Genomic DNA, 13,473 nt, shown 5'->3' with positions numbered 1-13,473 from the left:
TCCAAGGCAATCTTTCCCAGCTTGCTTTGCTTGTTTTACTTCCTTGATATATTTGTTATACACATACCTTAGCCATTTTCTTCGTCATCAACACCCAGGAATGGTAGGGATAGTATGCTTGTCTTGTGAAGGTTTTGAGTGTGACCATCCCTTATCACTCTCCCGTTTGAGGCACAGATACTTAATAGGACGAAAACTGATTTAAAACCCTTGATGCTTAATCTATCAAACCTAAAAGGCCTTTAAAAAAACAAAAAAAAAAGTTCATAGCTGATTCCATCTGCCTTTGTAGGGCTTGGTAGGCCACTAGGCAGCCAACGTGCACCCTTTGTCCGATGCCCTGCCCTCTCAGGGGTGATCACTTGGGCTCCCTTGGTAAGATAATCATCGCCTTTGTAGTCTTAGTACGCTACTGGGCAGCCGATGCGGACCCTTTATTCGATGCGCTGGTTGCTTTGGGGTGGGACGCCTTGGAGTAAAAGATAAACAAATAAAGGGCTTCGTTGGCCTCTATTCTCGTGGTACCTTTGTTGGGGCTGAGAGGGGGTGTTGAGCTAAAAATGCATTAGCTTTACTTAAACAGCCCCAAAATATGCTTAATTAATGAAGAAACCTTGTTTATTTAAAAGAAACGCGACCTAGAGAGTTTTTGTGTCCCATAAGCATTAACCTGCTTGGAAGGAACCAAACTTTTTATAAATATGTTTGCTGCCTTCCATTCAGCCTTCAATCTCGTTTTTGCATATATCAGGTGTTTCACTTGCTACCCACACCTTGTTGGTGGAGGACATCTCAGCCGAAGCTGCCGATTGTTGTCTTCATTAGTTGGTGTATGCTTTTCAGCCCTCTTCACGCAGTTTGGAGTTGATTCCAGCCAGGCGACTGCTGTTTCTGTGCAGACCTGTTGCCGTACAGCCTGGCACGCCATCACAGTCTTGCAGTCTGTGTTTTTAGTCTTTCTCTCTCCTGTAGGCTGTCTTGCTTGTGTTTTTAGTCTCTCTCTCTCCTCATTGTTGTCTGCATGAGATCCAGCTTCTCACTGCTGCGTTTGTTGGTATTTGGCATCTAGAGGTTGCCTTGCTACGATTCAGGATCCGTTCAAAGTACAACACACTCTCCAACTCATTATCCCTGCCCTGATCCTTGAGATACAGGAGTTCGAGGTTCAATTCAATATTCATTCAGTGCATAGCGTGTTTGTTGCATGAGCATTATATATTCAGTAGTCATATCACTTCATTCATTTAGTGTGTTCATTGTCTGAGTTACTCTAACCCTAACTGTGTTCTTTTATTAGTCTGTACTTTGTTGTACGGTTTCTGTTTATGTTTCTATGTTAGAGTATTTCTTTACAGCACCAGAGTTGGAGAGCGTCGGTGAAATTGGTCTATGACTCACATAAAGTGGTAGTTCCTTCAATTAACACCTGGTCCTTTACACACACACACATAAGCAAAGACCTCGCTCCCTCGCTCAACACCAGATTGGCCCTGAAGACCGGCGCCCCTCTCGTTATTTCCTTATCAATTAAAAGATGAAAAATTACAAAAATGATAATGTTCCAAAATACATAACCTGTGAACAGTTGGTTTTCATCTCTTCTGAGAAATCCCAGTTGCATAAGAACAATACAGCATGTCCAGATCAACATCCCTTTTAGGAAAGCATTTTTTGTGACCAAAACTCAGTGATTTTTGTGCAGAATAACAGTCTGTAGATCTCTGAATTTATTGTTCTTACTGTCCAGCATGTCTTGAATTTACTGTTCTTATTGTCCTACACACTATTTTTATTGTCCAGCATGTGCAGAATTCACTGTTCTTACTGTTCAGCATGTGACCAAAACTCAATGATTTGTGTGTAGAGTTACAGTGAAAACACAGAATTGTACCTTTGATGGAATCAGTCCATCATGCGAAGCATTTCCTGTGAGAATAGAGAGAGAGTTGATGAGAGGGACCAAACTCTACCTCCGTACTTGAGTTAGAGACGTAGAAGTACTCTCCATGGCTGATTTTCTTGCAGTAATCTGCCCTCAGCTCCTCAAAACTTCATTCTCCCATACGCCCCTTATGCCTATTACGTTTTTAAAAAAAAAGTGCTCTCTCTCTCTCTCTCTCTCTCTCTCTTTTGGGAATTTGTGCCACAGGTATACATGCAACAATTTTCCCTTTTAAACCTTCTGGTCTAAAATTCTCTATGATCAGTGCAAAATTTGACCTCAGTACAGACTAGAGAATTAATCCTTGTGCAAAAACGAAGATAATGACGCGAACAGATTCTGGGGTCCAAAAATAGTAACTCTCTAAATTTAGGGATGGTGACTCTTGCATTTCTCGAGTTGTTCTGAGCAACTTTTATGATCGTGACTACATAAAAAAGTGTAATGTGGCTCAGTTACAGTGACTTTTATTTCGTGAGCATTCTCACATGTGCATCTTTTGTCTTGACAAGGCTTATTTTCTTGCACCATCTCTAGTGGCTAAGCACACAGTCCCAAACGACTGGCATTCTATTCTTCAGTGCCCATTCAATATGGAACCGGTCCTAAGGCTCAGATAGACCATTAGTGCAATTTGTCCCAATGGCTCTCTTTTGGCCATGCAAAGATCCCGGCTTATTTCAAGATATATATATAAGTAAATAAGAAAAGCAACTGTAAAAAGTATCACTACTTGGTGACATACCCCTCTCTTGAAGGAAGCAAGCGACCTTGATTGCATTCCACACATGCTAACGGATGACACAGGGCGATAAGATTCTCGATGTTATTAGTGCCATCGTATGTATCACTTGCTAACAGATGACACGAGGGATGGTAGGAGTTTTTCCACTACCAATTGTGTCATTGCAAGTTTAAGTCTCACATAGGTGGAGGATTACATCCTGTATCCAACTTTGATTACTAGGAGCCTTTCTAATATACATGTTTCTGGATGCAACACAGGGTGATATCACGTATGTGCAAACTATTAGTGTCACAACATGCATATTCATTCAATTGAAATGTAACAAATACAACTGCAAAGCACTGAGATTTCATTCAATAATACACATGTTAATGCTAAATGTAAACCATACATTATGCATTATTCAATGAGATGTAGTATTCAACTGTACAATAGAGAATGTACATTGCTTAAAAAAGCATTGTAAGTCACTGTAGATTCCAGTAAGAAAGCTTCTCAGTAAAGTTGCAATAACTGAGACGAATCTGCCAATTCAGCCTCTTCCATCCATTTGGCATCCATTGGTGAATAGTTCTTGAAATTTACCAAAAATCTTCTTATAACTCTACCTTTCACTTTCCTATCCATACCTATCAGGATATGCTCAGGAACTAGAATCTCATCTAATTCCTCTACTTCAGGCTGTTCTTCTTGAACCATATCTTCTGGCACTTCACCAATAAAAGACCTCAATAGGCTCACATGGAATGCATTATGAATTTTCCAATTCTCTGGCAATTTCAGCCTATATGCTACGTCATTGATCTTCTTTGAGACTTGAAAAGAGCCATAGTAACGCATACTCAGCTTTGGAAACAAACATTCCTTACCCTTTTGTTTTCTCAAACGTGTCTTTTCAAAACGCAATAAGACCCAATCATCCTTTTTGAACAAGAGCTCCCGACGATGACTATCAGCAACTCTTTTCTGTTTAGGTTGTGACTTTTCCAGGGCATACTTGACCTTTTTATATGCTTCTTCCCAATCTTTTACATAACAATCTGCTTCAAAGATGTTATCTTTTGTCTGCAAAATGGGAGGCAATTTCTTTTCACCTTCCACAATCTCAAAAGGTGCTTTGTCAGTAGATGAGTGCTTTTGGCATACAAGTGAAGATCTGATATATGCATCAACATTAGTTCTCAAGGCTAGCCAATAAAAGAAAGTCTCTACCGCTTTGGCTATAACATCAAAACCACAATGTCCTGCATACGGTGAAGCATGACTGTTTTGTAACGCATAGTTTTCCATGCATCATGATAAAGCCTTCTTTGAACACATAATGATAATGATGTTGGCCATTGATCAACTGTTCATAGATTTCAAAGAAATCTTTGTCATCAGCATACTACTCTTTCATATCATCCCATTCATGGTGATAAGGAATTGAAATAGCTGATACCTGTGGTTTGCGAGATCAAGCATTTGCAACTACATTCTTCTTGCCTTCCACATGCACTATCTGAAAATGAAACATAGATAGGAAATTTGCCCGAATGCATGTGTTTCTCTTACAATTTAGCCTGTGTGAGAAAGTATCTAAGTGTTTGATGATCTGTTTGCACTACCAAATCAGCATCAAGCAAATAGTGCTTCCAACTAGAGAGTGCATGGATCACAGCCAATAATTCTTTCTCATAAATTTGGTAAGTCTTTTCAATGACAGAAAGTACTCTACTCTCGTATGTCACAACTCGGCTATTCTGCATTAATACAACACCAATGCTGTTTCCACATGCATCACATTGATTGCACTACGAATGGCTTAAACAGATTTGACAAAATAAGTATTGGATCTGTAGTCATTTTTCCCTTCAAACATCTAAATGTTGATTTCTCTTTGTCAGTCCATTGCCATTTGACATTCTTCTTTTCAAGCGCATGTAAAGGAGAAGCAATCTCTGCAAAGTGTCTTATAAATCTTTTGTAGTAAGAGCATAGGCCAAGAAAACTGCGGACATCATGAACAGTTTTCAAGTTTGGCCAAGAGACAATTGCTTCTATCTTTGCAAGATCCATCTTCACACCATCTTTAGAAACTATGTGCCCAAGGAAGTGAATCTCTTCCAAAAAGAATTCACTCTTCTTACCATTAATGAGCAATCTGTTACGCTTAAGCTCATTAAAGATTGCAACTAGGTGTTTTCTATGCTCCTCTTCATTCTTTGAAAAGATAATAATATAATCAAAGAATGTGCCAACGAAACTTCGATAAGGACGGAAAATTCTATCCATCATCTTGTTAAACGTAGTAGGAGCATTGGTCAATCCAAACGGCATGACTAAAAATTCATAGAGACCAAATGTTGTTCCAAAAGCAGTCTTATGGATACCTGCTGGCTTGATTCTGATTTGATGGTACCCACTTTTCAAATCTATGCTTCTAAACATTCTTGCTCCCCGTAATCGATCAAGAATGTCATCTATCCTCGGAATTGAAAACTTATTCTTGATCGTGTTCTTATTCAAGGCTTTGTAGTCAATACACATTCGTCGAGAGCTGTCCTTTTTTTGAACTAGCAACACAGGTGAACAAAACGGAGAACTACTGTGCTGAATTAATCCCTTTTGTATAAGCTCATTAACTGTGTCATAATCTCTTTCTGCTACGTCGCATTCTTCTATACGGTGACCTATTGGGCGGACTAGTCCTTTTTCTGAACTAGCAACATAGGTGAACAAAACGGAGAACTACTGTGGTAAATTAGTCCCTTTTGTTTAAGCTTTTTAACTTGTGTCATGATCTCTTTCTGCGGCGCCGCATTTTTCTATACGGTGACTTATTGAGCGGACTAGTCCCTGGAATAAGATCTTTGGTATGACCTTCAGGTCTCTCAGGGGATAACTCTCCTGGTAACGAATTTGAGAAACAGTCACTAAATTTATCCAAGAAGCCCTTCTACTTTCATCTATTATAGACACATTACTATCAACTTCATTAACTTGCTTTGCAAAAACCAAGTATGCAGAAATACGATTTTTCATTACAGAAGTAATTGTAGAAGCAGAAACAACTAGGACAGACTCTCCTTTAAGCTTCACATCTAACACATGACTCTTGCCCCTATGTACAAGAGTAATCGTTCTATTGTAAGTATCCAAGATAGCGTACTTCCTGTGGCACCATGGGATACCCAACATAACACTACAGCCGCCAAGAATGGGGGTGATAGGTTCAATATGATCTGGTTATGCCAAATCAGCCTGTCCAACTGGTCCCATTTCCTCGAGACGTATACTCAGCTTAGTTGCCAAGGTCGGTGAGATAAAGTTTGCACGAGCTGCAGGATCAAAGTAAATAAGCACTATGGAATCTCTGATATTTCGCCAAGCTTTGCACAATTCTGTAGCATCATCAGCTGATTGATCTCCCACCATATCAAACACTAAGCCAATGCTGGGCTTCTTTTTACTTGGCGCATCTTTATCCTCCGCATCTTTAGAAGATTGCTGTGGGCACTTAGAAGCAATATGGCCTTTCTGTTCACATATAAAGCATTTACCAGCCATCATTAAAGCCTTTCTTTCTTCAAATGATTTTCCAAAAAGTGGCCTCTTCTGTCCTTTACCCTGTTTAAAAGAAGTCCGAGGTTGCTGCTGAAATCCTTTCTTCCAAAAAGACTTCTTTGTAAAGCTGGTCTTTTCTCGAAATTGCTTCTTCTTCTTGCCAAGATCTTGCTTAAATCGAGAATTCTTATTTTCAGTGCCTTTAAAGCTGTTAGCTTTTCCTTTCAACAATGCATTTGCCATACTAGCATTTTCAATTAACTGTACCATATTTGTAACCCTAGTCTTGGTACAATAATCCCTGATGGCTTCGGGCAAGCCGCAACAGTACTTTTCAATTTGTTTTGACAGGGGCACTGTCCTGTAAGAACTCACGGGAAAAAGTGCTTTTCAAAATTTCTTATTGTACTCTTCTAAATCTGTACAATTTGCCACATCCAATTTATGCCATGCAGTCATGACATCTACTTCAAACGTGTTAGTTAAGCATGAGGCTGCAAACAACTGTTTAAAATGGACCCAAGTAGCAGGTGCATATCCTTGCATCAACAATATGTTCCACCACTGCAAAGCATTACCTTTCAAAAAAGTTGCAACCTTCCGCACCTTAGAAGTCTCAGTAAAATTCCCTCCTGTGTAAGCTGCATCAAACTGCTGTATAAATATCAAAGCTTTCAGCTTATTTTGCATACCACTGAAGGTTTCAAACTTTATTACCTGGCCACCCTCTTTATAATCTTTAGGCTTTGCACTTTTTGGTGTCAGGTTGTCATAGACAGGTGGTTGTAAAAAGGGGAGTCCCTTACACACACTATCAACATTCATTTCACCTATCTTAGCTTCCATATGTCCACTAGGCTGAAAAAAACCAGCGGCTGCATTTTGTACTCTAGGCATCAAATTTTTGCATCCGAGGATTCTTTACAAGCTGTTCGAAAGAGCCAACCATACTGAGGAGTTGTGCCATAAGTAAGTCCTCCTGTTCTTGCTCGTCATCCTGTGGTTCAATGTCGGTTCTAGAAGGTGCTGACACATGTGTACCAATACTCTCTCTTCGGTGTCTACGAGTAGAAGAAGAACTCTCTTCTTCTTGAGGGAGTTTTCCTTTGCCTTTATCCATGTCTGCCATCTCTCTAGTCTTGTAATCTTTGTAAAACTTGTATGTATGGCCTTTTCACCTAAAATAGTCCAATCTTAAATTCTTACAAAAAAGAATTCAAATCCTGGGGATGGAACCATGAAACCGGTCTATGACTCACATAAAGCGGTAGTTCCTTCAATTAACACCTGGTCTTACACACACGTACATAAGCAGAGATCTCACTCCCTCGCTCAACATCAGATTGGCCCCGAAGACTGGTACCCCTCTCGGTATTTCTTTATCAATTAAAAGATGGAAAATTACAAAAACGATAATGTTCCAAAATACATAACTGTGAACAGTTGATTTTCATCTCTTCTGAGTAAATCCCAGCTGCATAAGAACATTACAGCATGTCTAGATCAACATCCTTTTTAGAAAAGCATTTTCTGTGACCAAAACTCAATGATTCCTATGCAGAATTACAGTCTGCAGATCTCTGAATTCACTGTTCTTACTGTCTAGCATGTCCTGAATTCACTGTTCTTATTGTCTAGCATGTCCAGAGTTCATTGTTTTTATTGTCCAGCATGTGCAAAATTCACTGTTTTTACTATCCAGCACACTGTTTTTACTATCCAGCATGTGCAGAATTCACTGCTCTTACTATTCAGCATGTGACCAAAACTCAATGATTTGTGTGCAGAATTATTGTCTGCAAATCTTTGAATTTACTGTTCTTACTGTCCAACATGTCCAGAATTCACTGTTCTTATTGTTCAGCATGTGACTAAAACTCAATGATTTGTATGTAGAATTATAGTGAAAACATAGAATTGTACCTTCGATGGAATCAGCCCATCATGCAAAGCATTTCTTTCCTCTAAGAATAGAGAGAGAGTTGATCAAAGGGAGCAAGCTCTACCTCCGTACTCATGTTAGAGACGTATAAGAACTCTCCATGGCTGATTTTCTTGCAGCAATCTGTCCTCAGCTCCTCAAAACTTCATTTTCCCATATGCCCCTTATGCTTATTACGTTTTTTTTAAAATGCTCTCTCTCTCTCTCTTTCTCTCTCTCTCGGGAATTTGTGCCACATGGCATACATGTAACGATTTTCCTGTTTAAACCTTCTGGTCTAAAATTCTCCATGATTGGTGCAAAATTTGACCTCGGCACAGACCAGAGAATTAATCCTTGTGCAAAAACGAAGATAATGACGCAAACAGATTCTGGGTCCAAAAATAGTAACTCCCTAAATTTTGGGGATGGTGACCCTTGTATTCCTCAAGTTGTTCTGAGCAACTTTAATCATGGTGACCACATCAAAAAGTGTAATGTAGCTCAGTTACGGTGACTTTTATTCCGTGAGCATTCTCACATGTGCATCTTTTGTCTAGGCCAGACTCATTGTCCTGCACCATCTCTAGTGGCTAAGCACATAGTCCCAAATCAGTGGCATTCTATTCTTCAGCGTCCTTTCAATATGGAACTGGTCCTAAGGCTCAGACAAACCATTAGTTAAATTTGTCCCAATGGCTGTCTTTTCTAGCCGAAACAACAAGAAATGCACCTAAAACTATAAGAGCTCCCATGTGTTAGTAGATGTGTTAGTTCATGGCTGAGTCTGTTCATGTCAGTGGGCTAGGGCACTAGGATATTATCCTAATTATTTGGGCTTTTTTCTTGGCAGTTTGTGATGGTCATTTTAGCATTTATTTTTGGCCGACTTGACATTATTTTTTGCCTATTAATTTAGTCTTCTCCTCCACATTCATTGATCATTCATCACTTGATTGGTTTTGGTGGAGGGAGAGGAGCAGGTGCTAGTGCCTTCATAGCCAGTGACTCACATTGGTTTTGTACTGTCTCATATCTTGGTATATGGATTCTATCTCCCGAGTATCTCTTTGCTTTTTAGTTCCTTGTGTATTGTCCTTTTATTTTGTAGTGTTTCTCTTTCTCTTTTCTTTCTCTCTTGTGTACAATAGTCTATTACAACAGTTTTCCACACGCTTCCATCATTGTATCCACTTTTGACACCATGTCTCCATCAGACTTTGATAGAAGCTCACAACCAAGAGATGATAACCTGACATGACTACAATAGGTAGGCCAACATAGAACGCATAGATCCTTGTATAGAAAAACCATATGAGAATTCCAACAAAAATAGGGATGACATTAAGAAAATAGAAAGTTTTGTGTTACGATAGTGCTTATTAAATTTGGTTGTTTCTATTCTTGAAATTCTCAATCCAAAAAAGAAGGCCAAAAAGAAGAAAATAGACTTTTTTAGAGCTCCTTATTTCCTCTTTTAACTTAGACTATGGCTCACAGGTAGAAGATGATCATACAAGATATATCTGCTACCAACTACTCGGGTCATCTTCACTGATTAGACTGTCTTTGTAGAGAATTCCACCTTAGGAGCCATTCTTTGGATATATGCTCAAGAACATGCCCTTTATGAGCTCCATTCCTTTTATTATGTAGGATCCTCCTGGTAATAGCAGCAAAAAAACACGTTTCTTTGAGTTTGAAACTTACAAGACGCTTCTTATAGTAAGAAACGTTTTTGACAGTAAAAAACGTGGTTTTAAAAAAAATATAATTTATTTATTAGGGGAGACCCAAGAACATGGCTTTTTTGACAAAAATTGTTGGGCAATGTTAAAGTGATCATGATGATGAGTAATGACTTGTGAGGACTCAAGATTTTGGATAACACACTTACTTTTATGGGATTTTGTTTAGTTGTTGGACTATGTCAATCTAGTATCTAGGTTCTATTCTTGTCTTGAGAGTTGATTATTATACGACTTTAGTCTCATTTATGAGTTATTTATGATATATTATGATTCATTCTAGATTTTGACATTTTGTTAGTTTGTTTTGGAATGAGAATCATGATGTTGCAACTTGACTCAGTCCATATTACATGGCTATTTACATGTTTATTTCAATTTTCTTTGTGTGATATGTAGGAATCATAATGTTTGAGGTTTGAACGATAGTATAGCTTGTCTTAAGACTAACTTTGACATAAGTCAATAATGGATCATGGATATGTAACATATTATTCTCAATTGACTCTCATGTATTATCACTTAAGCTTGATTGGCCTTTCTTTGTTTAAGAGAGAATTCCGTAGAGGCTTAAAACCTCTTTTCCTAGTTAAAACTATTAAACTATCCCTATATAAAGAAACCCTGTTATTTTACCCCCTCTTGAAAGAAACTTACGAGACACATTTCAAATGTTTTGTTTCTAAATGTTTATGACGTTTTTGGCTGTTGTACCTAGTATATAACGATTGTCCCACTTGTTAGGCTAACTTCTCTTCCACAAGTTGCTATCCATCCCCCACCATTTCCTTTGGTGGTTTGTTCGGGTGTCATATTCCATTGAGGGGTGATATTGACATGAGTGATGTGACTATAGATAGGATTCCCAAGATTATGAGGAGCTTTTTCAAGGATGCACATCTTCACACGGCCTTTATCTTATGCAATGACTACTTGTCCTCTTTTGCGAGCCACCTTATCTTGCTGCTAGCATGCCCATTGTGTGTCCCTTGGTCTTTGATCTCTGTTTTTGGTGGCAGTGCTTTTTGAGACCTTTGATAGGTGCTTGCCATTGTCTTCTTGTCAGATCAGAGACTTGGCTCATCCATTCTTGACTTAATACATTTAGTGGGACCCATTTGAGGCCTTTCCAATCCCATTGGCATCTTCTTGCCACCCTTCTCAGCGGGTTATCGTTTTGAGAGGGGGTCATACTAGTTGGATGATTATCTTCAGTGACGGACTTTATCGACTTACACATATTCTGATCTTCAATCAAACTTCTAAGTTTTTGCTTCATTGGGCTTTGGCCACACCTAGGATTTGAGAGGGGGCGTTAGCCTACTTTATTCTATGCCTTGTTCTATGTTCATAGCTTGTGACTTCAATTTGAGGTAGACAAGGGCATTGTCTGACTCAAATTTGAGTCAGACAAGGGCATTGTTCTGTGTTCATAGTTTGTGATGTCACTACAGGGACATCAGGTGGAGATTAGGTTTTGGAGGTATCAACAGCTATTAGGAACTTCGACATACTTCACTATAGGGCCATCAGGTGGAGAGTAGGGTTTTGAGGCATTATCCTTTGCATCAACATCTATTCTTAGCCTGTTCACAGTGCATAGTCTACTTTACGGAATACATTTCAGATTTTAGCCATGTGGCAGCTCTCTCTCTCTCTCTCTCTCTCTCTCTCTCTCTCAGCGGCATTTGGGATTATGTTTCATGCCCTTTGCCTGTAAAGGCAGTCACTCACATGCCTCAGTATGCAGGTCATCCAGCCATCACCTTCTTCATCATCATCCTGAGTCAGATTCTGATATTATGCCATCAATTCAATGGCCTCACTCATGTGGGTCATACATGTGCAGGGGCTGACTGTTCACAGCCTTTCATTGCGTCCAGATAGTACAGTAGGGATGGTACCAAAGTCTCATAGATCGAATGTATTGAGGATGCACTTGATCTTGTAAGACCAAATGGCCCAAGTTTAGCCATCGATCTTGTCTTTCTTGGGGAGATTGGGGAGGATAGGCGCGTGCACTAGGGGTGCCATGATGGCATTTGCAGAATACAAGATATGGAAGGTAAAGGGGCAAATGAAGAATCAAGGGATGGGGGATGTTTTTTTTGGTTTTGGGGGGGGGGGGGGGGGAGAGCTTGTAACAATCCTGTATGTTAATGTGTGTCATGATGTCTTTGGCTTTTGGTCCGATCCTTGGGTCCATGGTGGTTAGAATGCCTAGTCTTCACTGCCTTGACTGCACTTTGGCAGTCCTCACGGTCTCTACTGTATTATTGGTCCACATGATCTTGCCAATCCTATTTTCATCTGCCATGTGTCCTTTGATAACCTACCAAAAACAGCAAGAAAGAGCTGTGTGCTGATGTCACCTGCTGCCTCCAATTGGTGATGAGTCCTCTACATGAGCTGACCCAGACAGGATGGGTGTAGGGCTGAGGAGAGAATGCAGCAGGAGGGAGAAAGCACTACAACTTTTATGGAGCTCTGTGTAGCAGTGGGCAATGACACCATGTGAGATGGAGCAATAGAAGCAAAGGATGATGTAGAGAGGAGAAAGATAGTATGGAGTAAGATGAAACACAGATGAAACTCAAGGAAAGACACTCTGATATAAATGCAAGTACAAGCTTTGAACAGCAAGTCCCTGCATGTGTGAATGGCACACAAGTGAGGGTGGTGGACTGATGGTAGAAGATGAGAGATCTGACTGAGGAAGATGACGAGGGCTGGAAGGAATGAACTGCAACAGCAGAAGAGTGAAGATACAAGCAAGATAGGGCTTTAAAGAGCACGCAATGTTGCATGCTGGCCAACTTGCTGGAAAGACACCTGAAAAACTGGCTGACCTGCAACAAATGTGCTACCAATTGATGAAGTGCCATGTGGATAAGTGGTTGCATCTCTGTCTGCCTAGGAAAAAGATCCTGCCGTCCATGAACAAATCTTGAACTGTCCGCCCAGCATGTAGGGATGTACACCCATGCAGGAAGGTGGCCGCCCAGGCATGCAGATGCCACAAGCATCAGAAAGGAGTGAAGCAAGAACTGCTTGGAAGTGAGTTTGATGTCAATCCCTCTATGTGCCTTTTCTATGCTGGCATGGTTTGTGTCGTGTGGAGGTTGGAGCTATGTGCTCGTTTCACCTGCTCTACTGTGTGCCCAACAATTTAAAAATAGACTTCGTCCAGTAAGGCATCCAGACTGATTTGAGAATAATTTCAAACTCTGCTAGAAGTTTGTTTTATTCATAATTCTATAACTTTCATTAACTCTATTGAACCATGTGAAGAAGCATTCTTATCTTGTGCACGCTTGCAAAATTAATGGTTCATATGCTGCTTGTGCCTGAACCAGAGCTATTTTGTTTTGGTTACCTGAATTCTCAGGAATAAAAGCTTTCGACACGGAGGAGTCTGAAATAATCATTGAGTTCTCTTTGAAATGGGCCGGGAATCCTAACATACTTGTGGCAGTGAAAGCATATGGTGTGAAAGCAACGGTCCAGGTACACTACCTGAAGTGTATGCATAAATGATAACTTAGCCTTGGACCTTTTCTTTTTGACT

At 39.9% G+C, this 13,473-nt stretch overlaps 1 protein-coding gene across 1 annotated transcript in view; it reads left to right on the top strand.

Annotated features, from left to right (window-relative positions):
* Window positions 1-13,473, top strand: part of LOC148039516 (synaptotagmin-2-like) — a 57,871-nt gene that overhangs the window by 41,175 nt on the left and 3,223 nt on the right. Inside the window, exon 5 of the mRNA XM_087691486.1 lies at window positions 13,294-13,412. Within this exon, the coding sequence (XP_087547612.1) occupies window positions 13,294-13,412 (119 nt within the window). The remainder of the gene's footprint in view (window positions 1-13,293; window positions 13,413-13,473) is intronic.

The sequence above is a fragment of the Lygodium microphyllum genome, chromosome 2 (assembly GCF_053477565.2).
Source record: "Lygodium microphyllum isolate KBCC chromosome 2, Lygodium_microphyllum_v1.1.10, whole genome shotgun sequence".
NCBI lineage: Eukaryota > Viridiplantae > Streptophyta > Polypodiopsida > Schizaeales > Lygodiaceae > Lygodium > Lygodium microphyllum.
This window is presented reverse-complemented; position numbering and strand designations above follow the sequence as displayed.